This window comes from Tetrao urogallus (assembly GCF_951394365.1).
Source record: "Tetrao urogallus genome assembly, chromosome: 10".
Taxonomy (NCBI): domain Eukaryota; kingdom Metazoa; phylum Chordata; class Aves; order Galliformes; family Phasianidae; genus Tetrao; species Tetrao urogallus.
Genome location: NC_136823.1, coordinates 8919620 through 8944081, shown reverse-complemented (window position 1 = coordinate 8944081; position 24462 = coordinate 8919620). Strand labels below are relative to the sequence as shown.

General features: G+C 36.5%; 1 protein-coding gene across 1 annotated transcript in view; it reads left to right on the top strand.

Annotated features, from left to right (window-relative positions):
• Window positions 1–24462, top strand: part of DNAH12 (dynein axonemal heavy chain 12) — a gene marked incomplete at both ends in the record, with an annotated part of 62558 nt that overhangs the window by 9219 nt on the left and 28877 nt on the right. The window contains 28 exons of the mRNA XM_079540503.1: window positions 633–768; window positions 1587–1712; window positions 2582–2716; window positions 3519–3712; window positions 4539–4776; window positions 5831–6016; window positions 6356–6556; window positions 7698–7892; window positions 8097–8218; window positions 8378–8660; window positions 9887–10006; window positions 10414–10570; window positions 10819–10991; window positions 11995–12147; window positions 12417–12656; window positions 13593–13838; window positions 14157–14276; window positions 15178–15287; window positions 16953–17136; window positions 17716–17856; window positions 18758–18841; window positions 18925–19113; window positions 19816–19935; window positions 20801–20989; window positions 21461–21612; window positions 22371–22509; window positions 22597–22763; window positions 23163–23418. Of these exons, the coding sequence (XP_079396629.1) occupies window positions 633–768; window positions 1587–1712; window positions 2582–2716; window positions 3519–3712; window positions 4539–4776; window positions 5831–6016; window positions 6356–6556; window positions 7698–7892; window positions 8097–8218; window positions 8378–8660; window positions 9887–10006; window positions 10414–10570; window positions 10819–10991; window positions 11995–12147; window positions 12417–12656; window positions 13593–13838; window positions 14157–14276; window positions 15178–15287; window positions 16953–17136; window positions 17716–17856; window positions 18758–18841; window positions 18925–19113; window positions 19816–19935; window positions 20801–20989; window positions 21461–21612; window positions 22371–22509; window positions 22597–22763; window positions 23163–23418 (4756 nt within the window). The remainder of the gene's footprint in view (window positions 1–632; window positions 769–1586; window positions 1713–2581; window positions 2717–3518; window positions 3713–4538; window positions 4777–5830; window positions 6017–6355; window positions 6557–7697; window positions 7893–8096; window positions 8219–8377; window positions 8661–9886; window positions 10007–10413; window positions 10571–10818; window positions 10992–11994; window positions 12148–12416; window positions 12657–13592; window positions 13839–14156; window positions 14277–15177; window positions 15288–16952; window positions 17137–17715; window positions 17857–18757; window positions 18842–18924; window positions 19114–19815; window positions 19936–20800; window positions 20990–21460; window positions 21613–22370; window positions 22510–22596; window positions 22764–23162; window positions 23419–24462) is intronic.

Genomic DNA, 24462 nt, shown 5'->3' with positions numbered 1-24462 from the left:
ATGTACTGTACTCTTGTGTAATGAGGGCTCCTGGCGACCTAAAAATTGCATGGCAATTGCACCACATGATGCCCTTTTCTCCTCTGCTCAAAAGCTGATGGAGGGAACTATTAGTAGGGGCTGTGGAAGGAAAGACTGGCTGGATTCTCTTATGTGTGTGGTCGATACCTCTAGGTTTGCATAGGTAATGATAGATATTATTACTAATGGATTCTAACAGTTAACTTGCAAGCATAGGTCAGATCATTAATTAAGTGTTATTCAATTGTTGAGTTAAAATGGAGAATTTATAACCCTGTTTTGCAGCGCTTCCATGTTATCAAAATGGAAGAATATTTACTATGGATGTGTTTGTATATATGCTAACGATACTGTGTTTATTTTTAATAGTATGTAGTTATTAAAAATAATTGAGGCATTTGGTTGTGAAAGTACACCCCTAAATCTAAATAAGCCTTTTCTTAAGTTAATGAACAGTATTTTCCTAGGCTTACTTGTTCACATTCTCTATTTATTTCATAAAGTTATGCAGCTGTACGGGGGTAATTTGAACTTTAATTCCATGAAACCTAAACTTGAAACCAGTCAAGATCTTAAAATTTGGTAATTTCATGTACGAAATAATTTTATAGGATATGTAGGGAATTTGAAGCAATCAAAGAACGTGCATTAAAAGTTCCAGAGAGCACAGAAGAGATGGTGGAAGCAATAGCTTACATAAAGGAGGTAAAAGCCAAAGGTATTCAAGACCTCTTGTTAAGGATCAAGGTAAATGGTAGTTACTTCATTCTTTATCTTTCACTGGCCTGTACAAAGACAGAACTCATTCTGGAGTGCGGAGACTTTCAGCTGATCATTCTGCCTGTATGAATATACTGTACCCACAGTGCTGGTTCATACACAAGTGAGAGGTGCTGCTCATTCTTTGTCACGTGCCTTTCTCAAGCAGCAGGCTGCACTCCTTACTCCCCATTCCCCTGTGTTCTGCATGTCGTTGACGAAATGCAGATTGTGAAACATTCTGATTATAAGCCTTATTTCAGGGCTGCTTGTACAAGCTCTTTTCGTAAAAGCTAACATAAGTCGAAAGTGAACTTCATATACAAAGAGTCATGGCTTTGAACACACAAAAACAACTCACTGTTTAAGCAGAATAGAGATGATACATTAGTGCTGGTCCTTCATGTGTGCTTGGAGAGCAAAATTGGAAAATTGTGTAAAATGTGTGCCAGCATATTTGGATAAGAACCTGTTTGTTTTGCTGTTAGGATGATGTGCATAAGGTTTGGTGTTTGGTAGTGTGGTTTTTAGTGTAAAACATCTATGCTGCAAAACGGTATAGAATGATACCTGGAGATTCTCATGTAGATGGGCCAGCTGTAGAAGTCATGCTAAAGAAGTTCACAAATGAGGCAGAGATCTGAATAACTTCTGTGTATTTTGAATGTTGGTATTCAGTTGCCTGAAGTAGTAATTCTGAAAAGTCAGGAAGCAAGATTCATATTGCATCATTTTAGATGCTTCTATCCTACCCCATATCTTACAGTGACTATGATTCCTAATGTTTTGTGAAATCCCTATTGTAGGAGTGCTCTTGGCAAATGGAATACTTCTTAGATGTTCATTTATTTTCTCCTGAGGAAATTGCACTGAATGCAACAGTTCTTCAGTGGCCACAGAAGATTAACCCCATTTTTGATGAGCATGATGATGTAAGGAATTTTTTTTTTTATTTTTATTTTGTGGTATATTTTGAATCTTGTTAGATTCTTCACTTCTTTTGGGCTATTTATTTTGTCAGCATATACCTGTATCTAAACATATAGCATGAACCTTATGAATTCGGAGATGCTTAAGTCATGTATTCCCAGATTTTTGTACCAAAGGAGGATTCCTTCGGAGGAATGTGAAAATGCAGAAAATTGTCACTGCAACTTAAAGCCCTCAGCAAGTCCTAATCTCTTAATTTGTTTCTGGTCAGTGCTAGGTAATGTGTAGGAACGGAAGCATTCACTGCAGTGCAGCTGACTGGTGATGAAAATATATCTGCCAGGCCTCAGTGTGTTTCACACACACTCAGCTCTGGGCTGAGAAACATTTAATTAAAACAACGTTTTGTTCTGAATGCTGGGAACAGGGTTACTTAGGTAGCAATCACTACTAGCAAAGACCTAACGTCTTATGTTCCTTTTGTGATTGTAGATTACTTTCTTTTCCTCCTCTCGTCTGTGTTTGTCTTCCCAGCATTCTTTCTCTCCTAGAGATGAGAATCTCTTTATTCTTTCCTGTATTACATCCAGTCTTTCTGGTGTTAGTGTTTGCTGTAGCAATTGGAACTTCCCTGGATTTTGCTGAAGGAGGCAAGGGTTCCATGCTAGCATTAGGGGCTGGATGTAGTTAAATGGAACATATGGAGAGCAACCTCTCCTGAAATGTATTTTCTGTAAGGATAATAACTTGTATTGTTTATTTTCTGTTGTGCTAAATATTTAATTTAGACAGGCCTATGAATGTTAATTATTGACAACACTGACAACCCCTTCATTGCTTTTTAATATGAAAACAATCAACTGTTTTGTAGCTGATTGAAGACTCCAAATGTAAAGGAGAACAAGAACTAATTAATAAATCTGAGAAACTGACAGTGGAATTAGAGAAGCTAACACAGTCTGTGACAGAACTTGAAGAATACTCAGATCTGGATTGCATGCAGCAGGTCTGGTTAATATCCAGTGTAAAATGGGTAGAAATATTTTGTGTCTTTAATGCACAGAGATTGTGGAAAGAATTTAGAGTAATTCTGTTTACAAATGTGAACTGAAAAGTGTGTTATCCTCATCACACTGCCAAAACTCATTAAAAGCCATCCTAGCACCTCGCTCTTTTGTTGGAATATACCAGCAGTAACATCTGACTCAAAGGAGAGTTTACTGTGAGGTTGTGCCACAGCTGCTTGTCAGACATCTTTCCCTCCAGACCTTTCACCATCTTTGTAGCCTTCCTTTTGATGCTCTCTCATATTTTTATGTCCTTCTCATGTTCTTATACTGCACCAAAAACTGCACACAGTGCTTGAGATGAGATTGCACCAGCAGAGAGCAAAGTGTGACAGTTGCTTCCCTTGCCCACTACCAATGCTGTGCTTTGTGCACTCTAGTATCTGCTCAGCCCTTTTGGCTGCTGGGGCCAGAAGTTGTTGACTGTTGACTTGTCCACCTGACCATCAGCCAAAATCCCTAGACCTCTTTCTGCAGGGCCTGTCTCCAGCCTCTCTTCCCATAATCTGTGTATGTATATCCAGGGTTGCCATCCCAGGTGCAGAATCCAGTTGTTCTTGTTACATTTCTTACTGTTGCTGAATGCTCATCACTATCAAGATCTCTCTGTAAGGTATCTCTGCTCTCAGAGGAGTTAAGACAAAAATAAAATGGCTTATTATTATTATTGATATCTGATTTTTTGATAGCATAATTTATTTATTTGGTTATTATTCAAGGCATACAATTATTTAATTTCAGTATGTAGCTGACCTGAGAGCCTTACAGAAACGCATCCAAGAAGCTGATGATACAGTAGCTTTTATTCATAAAGAAGAGGCTCTGTTGAAATGGAAGTTAAGTGACTTCCCACTTCTCAGCAGCTTAAAAATTGAGGTTGAACCATATCAGAAACTCTTTCATCTCATACTGAAATGGCAGCGAACTGAAAAAAGGTAATTCAGTACTACGTATTCTTGAGGCTAAGTGAGGGAGAAATGACAAAATACTCATGCTATTTTTGTTCACATCAGGTATAGAATATACTGTTGTTTTCTTCTAAATATTGATAATTTGCGAGTTTAAATGCTATAATTTGTGCATTAGGGTTGTTGATTTTAATTAATTCAGTTACTAAATGTCTGTTTACTCGTTTGCATTGCACTAAAGATATGTGTTTTTTCTAACTGTACTGGTTGTTCTGATGAAGTCTGTGAATAAGACAAGCTCTGCAGAAAGAAATGTTCTGGGGAGAAGGAAAAACAAAAAAGGCCAGGCTAGGAATGAGCCATTTGCTGTGCCAAAAGAGAAAGAAGTGTAATTGGGAAGGTTACAGCCTGTATGGAATGAAAGCCATCTTTAATCTAATATATGTACAAAGTGCTGTGAGGGTGTGCTCAAATGACTGCATTTGGAAGTTATAAAATAAGGTATGGCTGGATAGTAGGATTTTTTTCTGAGTGAAAATCCAAATGCCTTATATGTTTTGGTGTCACTTATTGATCTCATCAAAGAGCTAAACTAAATATTTCTCAGTCTGTGCAGTTACCTGATATCAGCACGTGAATGATTTGAAAGCTTTACACCAATACGCAGAAGAGCATGGTCAGTCCACCTGTCAGTTGTACATCACTATTTTGTGAAGAATGAGAAGAGCTGGGAATAAGAACTTCACTTTTACTTAAATAACCGTTAATTTGACCCATTCATATTGCAAACCAAAGATGTCATGTTGGTGCACTGCTTTTGCTATTCTGATTTCTGTTTATTTATTTTTCTCAGATGGATGGATGGTGCTTTTTTGGAACTCAATGGAGAAATCATGGAGGCTGAGCTTGATGAGTTTTCGCGAGAGATATACAAAATGTCAAAGCTCTTCCAACAAAAACAGAAGAAAATTCAGCAGGAGTTGAAAAAGACATCGCACAGAACTGCAGAAGAGAAGAGAGAAGAAGAAATAAAGACAAATCCAACTCTTACAATGTGTTCTTCAGTTCTGGAGCAGATGAAAGACTTTAAGGTAAAAGAGAAGAAAAAAGAAAATAAAAAGATGAGAGTTATTACAAATTACTGCTGAGAGATAAATGCTAAATTCAGTACTCAGTATGGATAAATAATAATATGGATAAATAATGGATAAATAAATAATGGTGTTTGAGACCTGCTTTTCTGTTAGGTTTGGAAATTAGTGTTTTATGTAAGCAGTGTGCTTCACTCCACATTCACTTGGAACTACTGATTTCTGTAGGAAGTTGAATCAACTCTCTGGGCCAAATTGCTTCTAATCTCACACAGATGTCCTGGGTGAAATCTTTCCTCTTTCTTTCTGTCCAGGAGGGCCTCCAAAAGAAGACCAGGTAGCAGGAGGCCACTGCTTGTTTGAGTGATAATTATGACCCTGCCATTGTTTAGAATGTCTGTTGAGCTTGCGTTGGTGAGACCATACGTACAAATAACTGTTGTACCAAGATTTACTGTTTGGATTCAGGGTGTTCATGGATATCTGAATCCTGAAAAGTGCTCATGCTGTAAGTTAGCAAACAAAAGCACCGTGAAGTAACTTCTGGAATTTGTTTCTTTTTCTTCTTATCATTGGGGAGAGAGAGAGAGACCCAAATCACCATTCCCACACTGTACTGTCCTATTTATTTTAAAAGATTACAGATTTTATAGCAGTTACAGGGATTTGGATTTGTTAAGGAGTGAATGCAAACAGGGAAAAGTGCTTTTGGGATTCAGGGAAACATTTATGAATGTAGCTGAGAATTTTGACATGAGACTATGTTACATTAAACGGCAGTCTAATCTCACATAAAACAGTTGAAAAATTGTGCCTTTTCACATTCTTGACAAGATTTTGCTTCATAATTTCATATTTCTTCTTCAGTAATTTACTGTCATTACTTAGGAGTTGGATGAATAGCTGAATGGATCCATGTGCGCTTTTCAGAAAGCATTTTCATGCCGTTGCCTACTGCAGCAGCATTTTGAATGCACATCAAGGATGAGGGAAAAGAAGTTGAGAAATAATGCATGTTGTCATTTTTATGGTATAAATGTTTTTCCTCAACTAGGAGAATATTCCCACTGTGAATGTCTTCTGTAACCCTGGCTTGCGAGCTCGTCATTGGCAGCAGATGTCAAACACAATAGGGTATGATTTAACACCAGACTCTGGAACTACTCTGAGAAAAATTTTGAAGCAGAATCTAGCCCCTTATTTGGAAGAATTTGAAGCCATAAGTGTGGGTGCAAGTAAGGTAAGCTTGAAGATATGATCTCACTGGGAGAGCTTCTGTGACCTGCTGGAATATTTTTCTTTATGCTTTTACTAAAGAGATTTGATGAGTCACTGGCTTGTTAGATGACAACAGTGAGTGTGTATACATTTGTATCCCATGTTATATCCTTAGTATTTCCCGAGTGTACTCTTTTCAGTATACTAGAAAGGTAATTACTAAGAAAAAAATGATAAACAATTTATGTAGTTAGATTAAAATAGCTTGTTCAGATGGGTAAGTTTATATATAGAATTAATCAACTGGAAAAAAGAACCCAATACAATAGCTAAGGTAAATTATTTTCTTTCTACATGTTAGGAATTTTCCTTAGAGAGAGCAATGAATGCAATGATGGAAACTTGGGATTCAATTTCCTTTAATACATCTGTTTATCGTGAGACTGGTGTTCATATTCTGTCTGCAGTGGATGAGATTCAAGCTGTTCTTGAAGATCAGATTGTGAAAACTCAGACAATGAGGGGATCACCTTTCATTAAACCATTTGACAAAGAAATCAGGGTATGATGAGAAAAAGCAATTTTTTTTGTTTGTTTTTCATGATAACGTGCAAAAGTAAGCCAATTGTATTGTAGTGTTTTGTTTGATATTAGTGAAATGCATTTCGTCGATCTTGTTCATTTAAGTCCTCCTTGCATTATTTCTGTGTTACAACTCCATCTATGTTTCATGTTTTGACTCTTCTCTCCTTTGCTGTTCAGATGCAACCAAAAGAACTTTGGTTCACGTACTCTGAAAGTCAATATTTTAGTTAGGGACTTTAACCTTGCTTCTCAATATCTTGAAATTAGTATTTCATTATGCTCAAATGATTAATATGTTGTGATTTAGTTCTTCAGTTTGGGAATCAAATTTTGAACTCTAATGATTACTTCTAGGCAAGGAAGTTTTTTGAGGGCTGGAAGAAGTGGTTGGGCTTTTTTGTGGTTTTTTTTTTGTGAGTGTTTGTTCTTTTTTTAATTAGGCTTCAGAAGAGGGATGGATCAATTTACACCTGCTTATCTTTTTGCAGGGCTAGAGTAGTCTTAGTGGTACACATACCTTGTCTGTGGCCAGGAGAGAAGCTGGTGAATTTGTTTGCAGTTACCCCCCCCAATTCTTTCAATTTATTAGCAAATCCTAATTCAAGCAGGTTCGGGTAACTTGTAATAACATCATAAAAAGGTACTTAGAGCTTCTCCAACATCTTTTAGAGGCACCTGCTTCTGTCTGTCTTAAAGACAGGATACTGGGGTGGCTGGATCTCTCTTCTGATCTTGTGGTCTTTCTAGTACTCTTGTGTTCCTGCTTTATTCTGGGGGCAAACCAAAAACTGCTTGCTGTGGGAGATGGAACAAAAATTGTTACTGGTAACCTATAGGACATTACTTAACCATTATTATTAAAAGATCATCACACTAAAGCAGTAACTGCATTTGGGAAAACTAATTTCCAGATGCATTTTATTTTCTAAATTCCTTTGGCCATCTGTGTATGTGAAAGAACCTAACTATGGCTACATTTTTTTGTTTTGCTGACTGCTAGACCTGTTTTCTTCTAGAGAAGTGGAGTGTTGCAGTATCTGCTTTTTTTCATAATTATTTTCTTTAATACTACTTGTGTAAAAAAATATTCAGATAACATTCTTCAAATATTCATTAAGGAATGGGAGAGTCGCCTACTTGAAATTCAGGACATAATTGATGAATGGCTGAAAGTGCAAGCGCAGTGGCTTTATCTGGAACCCATTTTTTCTTCTGAGGATATTATGCAGCAGATGCCAGAAGAGGGGCGTCTCTTTCAAACAGTGGATAGACAATGGAAGGATATTATGAAGCACTGTGCCAAAGACTCACAGGTAAAGAAAATAGACTGCACTTGAAAAGAAACAGTAGATCCTCTGTTTCCGGCAGTGTTTTTGTTTTTAGAATATATAAAGTCTGACTACATCAGCTGCCTAGGCTTTCTAGGAACAAAATTATGTTGTACATAATTTGAGTAATTTCTGCTGTTTGAGACATCTTAGTCATAACTAATAGTTGGCATGTGGTTATTATTCCAGGTTCTTGCTGCTACTTCCTTGGAAGGGATGTTGGAGAAGCTTCAGAACTGTAATGAGTGTCTTGACAAAATCATGAAAGGGCTTAATGCTTATCTTGAGAAAAAGCGTCTCTTCTTCCCCCGGTATGATGTGCTTAGGCTATTTCAAGAACAAAGATTCCAAACATTTATTTTGTTCTTTAATAAGTCCAGCCCTTAAAGTAGCTGCTCATTCAGTTAGATTTTTATTCCTTTTTTTTTTTTTTTTTTAAACTTTTGCTTTTTTTCTAAATCTTTTTCTAGCTTCTTTTTCTTGTCTAATGATGAAATGTTGGAGATCCTGTCAGAGACCAAAGATCCTCTCAGAGTTCAGCCTCATCTGAAGAAGTGTTTTGAAGGCATTGCAAAGCTACATTTCCTTCCCAATCTGGATATAAAAGCAATGTACAGTTCTGAAGGCGAGCGTGTTGAATTGATTTCAACAATTTCTACATCTGAAGCTCGAGGAGCAGTGGAGAAGTGGTTAATTCAAGTAGAAGATGTCATGCTGAAGAGCATACGCAGTGTTATTGCTAAATCAAGAATGGTAAGGATTTTGTAGTGTAGGTTTTGTAATAATTTAGTAACAGTAGCACACAGTGGAAGAGACCTTCCCTTAATGTATGCTTGCTAAAATTCTTTCTGATCACAGGAGTTGAAATAGGTGAAGTTATGGCACCAGGAAGAAGTTAGCATGTCTTATATTTATAGGCCACTGAGAGAGATAAGAGTTTAGTTTGAGTAAGATTGAAGTTGTAATACTGGATTTAAATTTGTTTTAAATGATTTGCAGCATTACTGTGTTTCAAGGATATATCATTTGAATTTAATTAATTAACATTTCCTCCCTCCTCAACAAAGATCACGAGCCAGAAAAGCTTTCTTGTGTGAAGTTTGCACACTGAGAATGTTTACATAATATGGAAATATAAATAAATGTATCTTAACATTTAAGATCAAATTGCAAATCTGTGGATAAAAAGCCATTTAAAAGTTCACTTACATTTTGAAAATAAAAAAGGAGTACTTCCATAAAAGAATATCAATAGATTCACAATATGTACTTTTTATTACATTGTAGAATCATAGGGTTGGAAAGGACCTTAAAGATCACCCAGTTTTAACAACCCTGCCATGGGCAGGGACACCTTCTATTAGATCATGCTGGCCAAAGTCCTATCCAGCCTGGCCTTGAACTATTCCAGGGATGGAACATCCTCAGCTTCTCTGGCCTGCCTGTTTTAGAGGTTTAATAATCTCATAGTAAAGAATTTATTCTTTATCTCATTCAAATCTACCCTTAAATAGTTCAAATGGTTATTCCTTGTCTAATCTACTCTCCCTGATAAAGCTTTCTTGTAGGTTCTCTTTAAGTACTGAAAAGTCTGCTCTAAGGCGTCTCCAGAGTCTTTTCCTTTCTAGGCTGTATAACCTCAACTTTCTTAGCCTGTCTTTTGTAGAAGAGGTGCTCCAGCCCTCAGATCATCTTCACAGCCCTCCTCTACATTCACTCAAACAAGTCTGTGCCTTCTGATGTTGGGTGCCTCTGAGTAGAACACAGTATTGTGAGTGGAGTCCCACAGGAGCAGACGGGGACAGTCACCTCTTTCACCTGCTAACAAGACTTCTTTTGATGTAACCCAAGATACAGGTGGCTTTTTGGGTGGCAAGTGTATGGTGCTGGCTCTTGTTGAGCTTTTCATCCACCGGAATCCCCTGTTATGGTGTGTATGCACTGACCCTGTATTTGTGTACTGTATTAATCTCTTTCAGGCATATCTAGAGACTGAGAGAAAAAGTTGGGTTCTGGAGTGGCCTGGACAAGTAGTATTGTGTGTATCCCAAATGTTCTGGACAAGTGAGGTCCATGAAGTTCTTTGCAGTCAGCCAGAGGTACCTATGTGATACATAATCTTTAAATTTTATTTATTTATTTACTTATTTATTTTGAGATAATGTATTTTGCCTAATTAAATCTTACCTTTCTACAGTGAAAATAAAATTTGATAAAGCATCAGTATATGAGTTTGGTATGGAATTTCTATAAAGCAATTTCTAACTTTGATTCAGATATTTGAATGCTCTTGTTTAGAGCAAGCGTATATTAAAGTCTTAAATGCAAAGCTGATTAAGAGAGAAGTTCATGCAAAAATATGATGATTGAGAATGATTGAATTGAATTGAAAATTAAGAATGGCTTAATAAGCAATCCCCATTATGGTATTTAATTATTGTAAAGAAGTCTGAAACACTTGAAACTGTCAAATATTCAGTTTCACAGCTACCACTGTTTCTCCCAGGGCTTGAAGAACTATTATGATACACTTCAGCTTCAACTTAATGATATCGTAGAGCTGGTAAGAGGAAAACTGTCAAAGCAAACAAGGACTACACTGGGTGCCTTGGTTACTATTGATGTTCATGCTAGAGATGTCCTCATGGAAATGATTGAGAGTGGTACCTATCATTTTAAGATATTTTTATTCCTGTGTTTCTGTAATTCCTTAATACTGTGTTAATTAAATTTGGCTACCCAATCTCATTTTGCTTAATAAAACACAACAGTTTTAAGATGTGAGTATCAAGTCTGTGTGATTACTTAGATGTGAGCATAATAATAATTTCAAAGCTTTAAATTTTTATTTAAAGAAAATCCAGTTATCTAAAATTTCCTTTATTGCTGCTTTTAATTACGTGTCTATCAGGTGTACAGAATGAAACAGACTTTCAGTGGCTTGCCCAACTCCGGTATTACTGGGAATCAGAGAACGTTCGAGTCTGCATCATTAACTGCAATGTGAAATATGCTTATGAATACCTTGGGAACTCACCACGCCTGGTCATTACTCCTCTGACAGACAGGTGTTATCGCACCTTGGTATGATCTTTGCTAATATTACTAAAGACCATGTTTACTGTGATATGTTATTTTTTACACTGTTCATTGCAATCGTACTCATAGGGCTTTCAGTTGCTGTGAGAGCTATTTCTGTTAAAAAGGAGCTTTCAAAGATCACAATTTCTGTGGCTCGTTGAACATTAAGTGGATCTATAGCAATGAATCTGGCCCACCAGCGTGGCTTAAACAGTAGTGGACTGTTCTATTTTTTGAAATACTAAAGGAAAACCTCCCTATCTACGTTTTATCACTTCATAGGTAACATTCTATAACATGCAATTTATTTGGCTGGAATATGGTTTCAAATTTTTCTAGACGTTGTGGAGACCAAATCACCACCTCTGTAGGTTCATAATTACTCTCAGAAGGCCTGACTGGTGCATATGAAGATATTTTGCTCTCTTTGTAGATTTACTCTTTGTGGTATGGTTCTAGCTGACGTTTGGTACATATTTGTTGAAACATTAAGGGTTCTGTCCATAGTTACAACAGAAGAAGGTGATGTGGCTACTCGTCACAGTCCGTTTTTTGGCTCACAGACTTTTAATCTTGGAAGGAAGGAATTCCATAAGGAATGGAGAATGGAATAGAAATGCTACAAAAGGGAGTGTGGAAAGTGAAAAATGGAAAAAGTATATTAAACGAGAAGCAGATATAGAAAAGAATAGCAACTGAGTAATGGCTTCAAATTTGAATTTAAAGTTGTATCTAAAAAAAAATAAAGGTTGGATCTAATAAAGTTTGAGTAATCGTTGTCATGATGGTGTATAAGACTAAACTTTCTTTTATGGAAAATTCAGTTGTCTCTATTTCTAGACTGTAAATAATTTTCAGATTTATAAATTGGTACAATCTGTAAATGCTCTTTTGTTTGTTTCATACAGTCGTTGTATCTGTCAGTGCAATTTAAATTCACATTTTCATTCAAAATAATCTCATAATGACGCACTAATAATTTTCATAAACTATTTCTGTTTCTTAGATTGGAGCTTTTTATTTAAACCTTGGTGGAGCCCCAGAGGGTCCTGCAGGGACAGGTAAAACAGAGACCACAAAAGACTTAGCTAAAGCTCTTGCTGTGCAGTGTGTTGTCTTCAACTGCTCTGATGGCCTCGATTATGTGGCAATGGGAAAGGTAAATAGAAGTGTTAGAACTCCCGTTTTATTTATTAGGATGGGAACTGTAGAATGCCCACTTTGCAGAAGCACTTGTGAATGAGTGTCACCTGAGGTTTGCTGCTCTTGGATGTAATACACTGGTCTCAACATGTTAATGTTTTCTGTGCCGTGAAATCCTATCAAGTCACTAATTAGAACACAAAAAGAAATGACTGCTGATACTCTTATTTTCTTTCGGACTCTTAAAAATTAGGGATGCTATTGTTGTCTTTTTTCATTTTACAGTTTTTCAAGGGTTTGGCTTCATCAGGTGCATGGGCATGTTTTGATGAATTCAATCGCATTGAACTGGAAGTGTTGTCTGTTGTGGCCCAGCAGATCCTTTGCATCCAGAGAGCCATACAGGCAAAACTAGAAAAGTTTGTTTTTGAAGGAACTGAGCTGAAACTTAACCCCAACTGTTTTGTAGCTATTACTATGAATCCAGGTTATGCAGGACGTTCTGAACTTCCAGATAATCTGAAGGTAAAACAATAAAAGATGTTTCTGCTTTAAAATGATTTTTAAAAGGCACATATTGCTGGTATTAATTCAGGTTTAATTCAGATTGTACTGCTTATGTATTTATTAATTATTGACATACTAAGCCTCTCTTTTTCCTAATTACTGGTATTTTGAAAGAATTTGAAAAAATTGGAGGAATGTGTTAGAAAAAATGCTTTAAGGAAGTAATTTTTGCATAGCATTTTATTGTGGTCTTATCTGATAGAATAAATGTTAGTGAACTAAACCTTGTCCAGGTAATGAGTTTCCTTATGCTACATGATGAAATAAAATCTTAAAGATTATTGTTTTGTCTATATTAGTGGTTTCAGTGGGACGTTTGGCTTTAACCAAGTAATCTGGAGGTTTTTTGAAGCAGTGCTGCCTGGCATCTGTCCCTTTAGACTCAATGTGGGACTGAGCAGGAGCTGTGAATGTTAACTTAAAGCAGACTTAGTGCAGCATGAAAAGTATGTCAGCTTCAGATTACTTCAGGAATGGAAGTACGTTTGCTCATGCTGTCTACATCATGCACTGCTCTGTGGGATGTGTCAGTGTGGGGGCAAACTGCAGTGCTGAGACAGTGCTGAGGGATAAGAGCTGGTAGGATGTCTTTTCTGTGTTCGATCGTACCTCGTGGTGGATCTTGATGGTATGCATTTATTTCTAGTGAGTTGTAAACTGTATCTCCAAATATTGGTGATTTTATCTATTCTGTGGGCTCCCAGTGTTCTAACAGTCCTGCTTTCCAGTTCTACAATTCTGTGACTGTTGCAAATCATCCATAGCTTATCTACCTGATCTCATTAAGCAGTACTTCATTTCAAAAGCTGATAATGTTTACCATTAGAAATGCTGTGGTGGGATGAATCCATTCCTCACAAAATTGTCATATTTCTTTGGGGGTGTGTCTTTCAGGTTCTATTCCGAACAGTAGCCATGATGGTTCCTAACTATGCTTTGATAGCAGAAATTTCTCTCTACTCGTATGGATTTCTGAATGCAAAGTCACTATCAGTGAAGATAGTAATGACCTACAGGCTTTGTTCAGAGCAGCTTTCTTCTCAGTATCACTATGACTATGGCATGCGAGCAGTTAAAGCTGTGTTGGTGGCTGCTGGGAATTTAAAACTGAAATTTCCAGAGGAAGATGAGGATGTATTGGTAAGTTCAGGGAATAATTCTTAAGGAACTTCACTGATGCAAGCAGCTCAGAGTTGTTAGGGCAGTTCCACCACATCTTTATTGACACGTCACTGATCATCCTTACTTAGTTTCCCTATTGATGAAACAAAGATAATTGTCTTTTATTATCTTTTAAGTGCATGCTACACTTTCCAGTGCTGTGCTGCTGATTCTGCTTAACTGGCATCATTATCGAAGGCACCGTATAATTAAGAATCTTAATTGCATATTAGATTGTTTTAGTTTCTGAACAGCATATTCTCCATTACTAATAGAACGTGTAATTGTATTCTCTAGCTTCTTAGATCAATCAAGGATGTGAATGAGCCCAAATTTTTGTCATGTGATATACCTCTCTTCATGGGTATAACAAGTGATTTATTTCCTGGAATCAAACTTCCTGATGCAGACTACAAAGTAAGTAAACTTGTAACCTCTCCTTCCTAAACAGTATTGGTTTTGTTTCTTTTGTAACCAGGTGTAAATAATACAGTAATTTATGAGTTACTGAAAAGTAAGAAAGATTGTAGAATGCTTGCACTGAAATTTGTACCACAGAAAATTCTTGCATCTGAGTATAATTCACATCCAAGATCCATTACATCCAGAATGACAGTGTAAGAAATCAGAAACTGATCTGGAAATTTACTAAATATAAGAGTCTGTCTGATTTTAATTTTTGGATACAATTGATCCCTAATTTTTTGATATATTTTAGTGAAATTAAGCCTTGCACTTGTATTTTTTTCTTGCTTATAGCAACAAATAAAGCACAGCTCCTTTGTAGGAGGATCACTGGGGAGCAGATGAACGTGTAGGAAAAGACAAAATGGACTTGTTAAATTTCTCCAGTGAATGCTAAACTCCTAACAAAACCATATTATGCTCAAGCACACTGTTAGTTCCTGATGAGGATATAACATCCCCTCAGGATCAAATCTGTAGTTAACTCCTGCTGTAGCATTAAAAGTACGAAAGTGTTCTGGTTTTTTTTGTTTTGTTTTGTTTTGTTTTGTTTTGTTTTCCAGGGGTGTTTGCTGTATTCTGATTAACAGTGTTAGATATATGACATGTATTATTTAACATGAAACCCTTATTAATGATCATAAACTATTGTAGTCCAAGATGATAATTTAAGGAATAGGGTGCAATGAATATTTACTTGTAATTTCACAATGAATCATATGTAATAAAAATACTTAATCTAGATTTATACGTCTAAATTGTAAACATGAGAATTGGTTTTTGAAAAGGAAAACAAGGAAAAGAAAAAAATGCTTGTAGCAAATGATAAGGTTGTGATTTGGTTTGATTTTAGGATTTTCTGGAATGTGCAGTTGAGTGTTGTATTCGACATAACGTCCAACCTGTGAAAGCTTTTGTAGAGAAAATGATACAGACGTATGAAATGATGATTGTTAGGCATGGGTAAGTTCTCTGTACTATTTCACAAGCTGTATGTGTTGTCGTTTTGGTTTGTGTCATGGTAGTTATCTATATCAAGGTTAAAAGATAGTATGAGTGGCAGAATGGTTCAGTTTGTGTTGAAATGGTTACTGTTGAGGTAGATTTTTTTTCTGATATGGTGCCATGTTTTGGATTGAAGGAAAAAATAATATTTGTTGAGTAGTGCTTTTGCCAAGTGAGGAATCTTTCAGCTTCTCATACTGACCTCCCAATGAAAAGGCTGGGCTGCACAAAGGGATGTGTCATGGTTTTGTGATTTTTGGCTTTCGGTATTCCACATCATAACATCATGTGGGGCACTGGGACTTTAATTGTCAATGCTCAAGTCCTGGGTACCTGCCCTGAAGAGAAGAACTACATTCCCCAGGGGACCTTGCGGTCAGGGAGAGGAGGTTTAACTCCTGGCAAGGTCACCTGATTTTTTTTTCTCGCCTGCCCTTCGTCGTGGGCGCTGCTCCCGTCTCCCTGCTGCTCAACTGGACTGCGCATCTCACCTCAGCGTTGTGGTGAGGCCTATCCACCTTTCGGACATTCTCTCTCATTCTCATTATATTTGATTTATTAGCTTCAATTCTGATTATATTGTATTATAGTGTGTTATCTTGCATTCCGATAATATGCTTAGTAAATTAGTTTGTTTCTCCTCAGATCGGTGCCGCTGTTTTAATTATTTTGGGGTCCCCTGTTTCCTTTTTTTCCGGAGGCACGGATCTACGGATCCCTCTGCCCCGCTCATCACGGAACCGGGCCGGACCAGCCCTTAAACCGTTGTCAGGATGGAACCAGAACAGCTGGCCCAGACTGGCCACAAGGATATTCCATACTGTATAACTCATGCTGTACAATGGAAGTGGGGGGAGTTCACTGGGGGGGGAAGCTGCCACTGCTTGGAGGCTGACTGGGCTTCAGTTAGCTGGTAGTGAGCAGCTGTGTTAGTCAGGGCTTTGCCATTTTATTCCTAGCTCTTATTACTGAGCAGTAAGCTGACTGAAGGAATGTGAACAATATATTGCCCTTATGAATACTGCTATTCAGCTCATTAATTAATCCTTCCAGGGTGACACTGCTACAGTCACATCCCTCTGCTGGATGACCAGTAGAGTTTTTTTAAATGTGGCTGAAGGTAGTTTGTGTATCTGTGTGTGCGTGTGTGTGTGTGTCTGTGAAGTATGCATTTCTTCTGTTTGTCTTCTTCCAGAACTTTGCTACAAGCTGTCCAGGATGGAAAATAAACCAGAAAATAATACTTGATTCTATAAATAAGTGAAATTAAGGGGTGAATCTAAGTTTTAGAGGACAGCTTGTGTACAGTGGCTGTGCAGTTAAGTTTACATGTGCAAATAAACTGTTTTCTGCCTAAATGATGTTTTGTAAATCTAAAGCTAAAATGACTGAGTTGAAGAACTTAGATGTATATGCAATGTAAGCATGTGAGTTGGTGTATGGCTTTGAAAGCAACTCCTTTAGAATGCAAGTATGCTTTTTCTAGAAAGGAGGGCCAGATCTACCACAGTGTTTAAAGATAAATAGCATATAAGTAATATTGTTGTCCTTCATGTGGTCTGCAAAAGTTAAAATGCAAGACAGATCTATTAATGGCATTTTTTTTTTCTTTCCACCTAACAGCTTTATGCTGGTAGGGGAATCCTTTTCTGGGAAGACCAAAGTTCTACACGTGTTGGCAGATACGCTGTCTCTTATGAAAGAACGTGGTTATGGTGAAGAAGAGAAAGTGGTCTTTAGAACTGTGAACCCCAAATCGATCACTATGGGTCAGCTTTTTGGGCAGTTTGATATGATATCACATGAGGTAACGTATGGTTTTAAAATAGCACGTAGCAGTGGCCAGTTTATTTTTTTTTGTTCCTGTTCAGTTTCTAGTTTATCTTCATGGATTTCATGGGACTTGTGTGACTGCACTGGTTTAACTATATTCTGACTTCAAAAACTATTTAGAAAAGCTTAAAACCTGATTTGTCTCCACGTGTAAAACTTTGGTTTGGAGAAGGAACAATATAAAAAAAGGAATGTGAAATAGTGAAACTTAGGGTGACTCTGGGAAGAAGCAAATGCAAAACAGAGCAGAAGCACATCTAAGTGCCTTTCCTTTGTTTCTTAAAAAAAAATACAGTTTTACAGGCAAAATACCACTGTTTAATTTCCATTTGCTGGCATGGTCCTTTGTGAAACTGCAAATCTGTGTTCTACTCTTTTCCAAGCAAGAGAAGAATAGTTAAAGAATAATGAAAAGGAAATGAAGGTGTTACATTTTTCTGTTCAATTAAAGCTGTCTTTGACAAATACTTACCGATGGGATTACTTACTGTCTTTTTAAACTGAGATGTATTGCCGTCGTCTTTCTTCTCATTCCTACATTCTCCCCCTCTAGTGGACAGATGGTATCATTGCTAATACTTTCAGAGAATTTGCGTTATCGGAGACTCCTGAGCGCAAGTGGGTTATCTTTGATGGCCCAATTGATACCCTGTGGATAGAAAGCATGAACACAGTTCTGGATGACAACAAAAAGGTATCAGTCAGTGCAAATAAATGCCTAAGTAAATTGATAAGACGTTTTGAAAATAATCTTCAAGGAATAAAAGCACAAAAGCACACAGCAATGCTTGGCATTTGAAAAGTGTAAGTGCAAGGTGGCTTTGGGAACAAACTGTAAGATTTGTGAAGTTGTTTCTTTTTGTTCCTTTTGGGTTTTTTTTGAATGATAGTCAACTTGTAACATATTTAGTGTGTAGTATCCCCTTAATATTTGTAACTTCTAACAAAAATTAATAATTCAATTTTAAATCAATTTTAATAATTCAATTAAATCAATTTAAAAAAAAAAGTGACATTCAATTACAATTACTATGAAGGCCCTGTTTTCAAAGCTTGTCTTTAATTGTATGTTTTTGCGATCTCAACTGAAAAAAGAAAGCGTTTGCATTTTCAAGATGAACTTCTGAAATCAAAGCTGTAACTGCACAGCACTTCTGAAAAAGTGTGTGTAAAAATTACAGACTATGTTTTATGTTTAAATTTTTGAAAATATTCAATTTGGACTGTTATTTTTCTAAGCAGGAAAAATGGCTCTCCAACTGGAATGCTTCATTAGCAGCAACAATAGCAGCAAATCTTTCTCCTTTTTGCTTGAGGCCTTTTCTTTATCCTGTCATATGCAGGAGTAGTTACTGGTAATTAAGCTACTGGTAGGATAATGTGGAATACTATGATAGAAGTAAAGAATTTAGCTAAATCTAGTATGGCACTAATTACTGCTCCAAATGATTTAACACTGATGTGGTTGGCCTCTCCTTTGCATATACTTGGCTTTGCTGATTTTCATGTACAATTTCTAGTGAGGCAGGAAGAGTAATTAGCAAGTAAGTGGTTTTTTTTTTTTAATCTTTGTGATTTTCTTTTCTTAATCAAAGCTTTGTCTGATGAGTGGGGAAATCATTCAGATGTCTCCTCAGATGAGTCTGATTTTTGAAACAATGGACCTTTCCCAGGCATCAGTAAGTTTTTTATTTAATGGAAAGGTAAAACAAGGTTCAATATATTAAACTTATAATAGAATGAGTTTGCAATTCTTCCTTAGCCTGCTACGGTCAGTCGCTGTGGCATGATTTATTTGGAACCTTCACAACTGGGCTGGACACCACTTGTTACCTCTTGGTTGAATAAACTGCCTGAACCTCTTAACTTGAAGGAGCATCAGGATCTCCTACAAGGTCTTTTTGATTGGTTAATACCACCAGCATTACAGCTCCGTCAGAAAAAGTGCAAGGTATTTTTTGATTTATTTTTTGCTGCAATAGTTGTCTACTTAGATTCAGTTAAATTTGGGTAGGGAGAAGCTGTTCTCTCCTGACAGGAGCAATTATAGTGCATATGCAGCAGCCCCCTGTTGGTGTTAGGGAAGGGCAACTCTTGTGTCTGGTCTGAAAAGTCAGAACAAGAATACTAGGTGTGACTTGCATTGTAAGCTGGTCACAGTTTTCACCCTGTTCTTTAAAAAAAAAAAAATCAATTACTCAAATTACTGAGTGGAAAGTCTTTCCTATTTTATGTTTTTAGTGGTGATTAGATTTTATGTGTGTTCTGTGGCTTTTTTCTTTTAAAGATGTTGTGTCAAATAAGGAACACACGTTTTAAGCTTTAAGGAAACGTGTCTTTTTTTTTTTTTTTGCAAACTGCATTATAGCACATAGGCTTCTGCTTTTTGTTCATTGTTGTTTTTGTATGTATTCCTTTTGCTTCCAGATGTATGACTATTCATAGTCATTTAGTGGCAGTGAACGTGCTTAGCAACCTCTGTGTTTTGACATTCCAAGTACAGATAAATGATTTTTAGAATGAAAATCAGTGTAAACCTTGCCTTCAAATATTTATGTATTAGCTAATTATTTAATTACTTTAGAATTTTAACTCCAAGAGATAAGCTACCTTAACTTATGTAGCATAATGCCCTTTCCTTTGTGTCTCTCAGGAGCTGGTACCTACAAGCAATAGCAATGCTGTAGTAGCTCTTACACGGCTTTTTGAAATGTTGATTTGTCAAATGGCACAAGAGGATCCCACCAACAAAAATATCCGTGTGTGGATTATGGTTGGTTGCTTTTTCAAACCTGTTGTAAGATGCGTATCTGTTTCTGCATATACTTGTCTTCAAAATTAATTTAACTAACAAAGCCAACTTAGTTTGGGATTAAGAGAAATGAGAAACAGCTTTGCTTCTTTGTTGTTCCCCTTCCCCCCAACAAACTTCGGAGTTGCCAGGATGTGGTAGTGTAACAAGTAACGAATACAATTAAATATTTTACTCTATTTCCAATTAGTTGGGATTTTACTGTGTTTCCAATTAACTGGCATAACTACTGTTTTTATTAGGTGTGCTTTCCAACTAACTGAGTAATTAGCTAAAGCAGAGGATCTGGTTTCCCTTATGGAACGTAATACTTAGACAAAAAGATGCATTACATGTGTCTGTGTAATACTCATTGACTTGTGTGAGCAAAACTTCCTTGGGAGGAGAGTTTTCTGTGAAAGATAGAAAGATAGACTCTGTGTCTGACTGTTACGGCTCTGTAAGATTTGAAAACAAAACAAAAACAAAAACAAACAAAAAAAACACAAACAAAAAAATAAAATATAGATGCTTCTATTTAAAACTTAACTTGAAAATTCCTAGATCCTGGTCTGTAATTAGAAAATCCCCGAGATAAGTGTGGCTGATCTCTTCTCAGAGTTTGACATGTGACAGAATGCTTCAGTCTGTGCGCTTTTTTTTTTCATGTATTTCCTTGAATGAGGTTTTAGTTTGTCATTAATCAGATTTCTAGATCCCTCTCGACCAGGTTTTATTCTAGGGCAACCTGTAAACATTTTTTCTGAATTACCTGATAATCGGACTATAGAAAGCTCAGATTATGCATCAGTTTTTCAGACTCTTTCTTGTTGTTTCGCCCTTGCAGGGTTCCTTTGCTTTTGCCACAGTCTGGTCCATTGGTGGCACTTGTGATAGTGACAGCAGAATCATTTTTGATACTTTCTTGAGGGAAACTTTGGCTGGGAAATCTGAAACAAATCCAGTACCAAAGGCCGTGGGAAAATGGGAGTGTCCCTTTGAAGAGAAGGGTTTGGTGTATGACTATGTGTATGAGGTATGATTTCTTGCTTCTACACTGATAGAAGAAAATTTGTACAGTCTGAGTGGAATGAAAATAGAGCTGGGTGGATATTTCAACTTCATAGAGTTTGTTGAATGTTATAAAGTATTAATGTTGAACCAAATCCCACAGTGCATACTTCATTTATTATTCTTTCTATAATACAAATGTTCTGACCAGTTTTTTAGAAAATACCAAGCTGTGCATACCAGTTATGATTCTTTTCTAACTAAAGCTAAGCTGATAGACTCAAGTTTGGTTTTCTACAAACCAAAAAACTTCCTAGAAGGGAAGAAGGATATTGAGCCTATAGGTGATTTACTACAGTTTTGTTTTGTATCCTTTGAAAATACTAGGAGAGCAAGTACTTGCTCTTCTGAAGTTAAGCTTATGTTCTTCTGTATGGTTGCTTGATTGGATTTTATTTTTGCTGTTGCTTTTTTGTTTTTGCATCTTTTTTCCAAGATGAAAGGCAGAGGACGTTGGGTTCATTGGAATGGGTTTATTAAAAATACTGATTACAGTGGTAAAAATGTGAAGATTCAAGATATCATAGTCCCAACTATGGATACAGTCCGGTATACCTATTTGATGGAACTGTTTATTACCCATGGAAAGTAAGTTATTTCAATACAAATTTCTGAATTACTTGTCATAGGTAGAAACATCTCTTACTCTTTCCATTGATTTCATGTAAACTTTATTTGGCTTATTAAAAATAGGAAATTATTAGAAAGAATGCATTTTATTGTCTCAATTCTGGGTTTGATTTGGTTTTTTTGTTTGTTTGTCTTTTTAAATGAAGTTCTCTTGTAATCTTGCTTTATTATGCTGATTTTGTGTTTTTCTGCTGATGCTGTTACAAGAGACTGAGGAATTTTTGTTCCCTCTTTCTTCTTTGATACTGAAGTATATATTATTCTTTTTTATTATTAATCATAAGTTAGAATCAGTTGTACTAGTCATTTATAACCATATATATGTGTGTGTGTATATACATTTGTATTTATCATGTAAGGGAACAAAAGATAATAAATTCTGGCATAATTTCAAGTGTGAAGGTTGTATGAAGTCGCTGAAGACTTATGGGAGCAGTGTAACCTCTGCGTGCGCATACATGCTCAAAAACAAAAGAGTGAGGGAATGAGGAAAGTTTCTTCCTCCTTGACCTCTTTGTCTTGTCATTGGGAGCAAACTAAAATTATGAGGAAGCTATATGGTTACGTATTTCAAAACATCACAGTGTCTTCTCTTTTGAAGACATTTTGTTTCTAGAGGTAGAAAAACTCAAAAAGCTTCTTCTAGTGGCAGTTAATTTGTAGTTCAGATTTCTGCAGACTATGCTTTCTTTTGTTTTCTTTTGTTCTTGATGAAGACCACTCCTTTTAGTGGGACCTACAGGTACTGGGAAATCTGTATATGTCAAGGATAAGTTGATGAACAACTTGGATGAGGAGCGCTACTTTCCCTTTTTCATTAATTTTTCAGCTCGAACCAGTGCCAACCAGACTCAGGTTAGTAGAACAGCCAATTTGTCTTTTAAAATTGTGACCTATATGAATATTTAATCTTCATTTTAAATATTCCTGTCTGCGTTTTAGAACATTATTATGGCCAGGCTGGACAAGAGGCGCAAAGGAGTCTTTGGTCCTCCAATGGGAAAAAAATGCATCATTTTTGTAGATGACATGAATATGCCTGCTTTGGAGAAGTATGGTGCACAACCCCCTATAGAACTTTTAAGACAGTTCTTTGACCACGGAATTTGGTAATTATTTGAAATAAAACGGAAACGTTCAAGTTGCTCAATATGGTGATAGATTATTCACTTGAATTTTATTTTAAAATACTTCTTAAAAAGCTTTGTAGATTTTATGATAGCTTTGGTTTATATGGAAAACATTAAAGTTTCGTATCTGTTTCAGGAGTTTGTGTCAGGTTTCATTGAAGTCTTGTTGAACAAGTAATCCTTCAGACCAGCATGGTTTGTTAAAATTAACCAAGGCGTAATCAGTTACAAGGCTAGGGTTTTTTCTTGTTATTTTTTCTTAATAATGTTTTTATATATATCTGTATGTTATGCAAGCAGAAAGGGTTTTGTAGCATAGATGCATGGCTAATATCTTTGTCTATCTGAATATTGCATTGTAACTTTTTTTTTTTTAAGGTATGATTTAAAGGACACATCTAAAATTACCCTCATTGATATACAGTTGCTTGCTGCTATGGGGCCTCCAGGCGGTGGGAGGAATCCTGTTTCTCCTCGATTTCTGCGACACTTCAATGTTTGCGCTATCAATTCTTTTAGTGATGAAACAATGCTCCGCATCTTCTCTACCGTAGTGGCTTTTTACCTGCGGTCTCAGGAATTTCCTCCTGAGTTCTTCTCAGTTGGAAATCAAATTGTCACTGCCACTTTAGAGGTAAGAGGCAAATGTCTTTATGGAAGTTTGCTTTGTCCAGTAAAATTCCTCTACAGCAATTGGTGAAACAGCGCTTTCAGATATTGTGTTTCTTTTTAACATACTGGTTCATATGTCTTGATAAAATTATCCAGCTTTCTGGCTGCAGTAATCCTCTTTTTCTGGGAAAACTGTCTTTGAGTGTATTTTTTTTTTTTGTATGTCAGCGTGAGCTTCATGGTACCTGTTCGCAGGTGGATCAGACTGCAGTGTCTTTGGAGATCAGGCAGGCACAGGAAGTTTTCTCATGCAAAGACAAAATGAAAACATCAGTTGCAATACTGAGAAAATTCCTTCTTTGAAAGACTAAGATAGAAGAAATCACCTCTCCACTCTCTTTCTTCTCCCAGTTCTTATGCTAATTACAGACACCTCACAGCAGAATTAGGAAGCTAATGTGGACATGCAGCTTTATAGAATCTGTCTCTAGTATGACAGAAGACATCACAAAAACTTGTGAAACTGAAGTCCTCTGACACAATTGTATGCAATTTCTATGTGTTTTGTGAAATTTCTTGTTGCAGATTTTTGCAAATATCATATTTGCAATGTACCACACGTGCAAGAAAAGGAATGGCAATTTGTGACATCTTTGCAAAGAAGCTTTGAGCTACAGGCATAACATCAAAATGTACCTTTGATGGCATTTTACATATCAGAAATCAGTAGCAAGGGTTAGCCTAACATAAGTATTCATCATTGAAGAGATGCATTTAGGATGCTCATATTTGACCACTGAGGAATTCTGAAGAAAATTCAGTAATTTCCATAAATTAAAATGGCTGAACTTGCACAGGAGTCATGAGTTGGGGATTATTAGCAGGTGGCTTTTTCTTCTGCTGCAGAACTGAGGCGCTTGTCACACTTTTTCAGTACTGCCTGTACCCAAGTATGTTTTCAAGTCTGAATCCACCTCATTCTAAGGAGTTGCAGAGTTGGTATTTAAGAATCTATTTCAGATGAATATATTAACATGTGAATGATGAAGCTGACTAACTGCTGCCA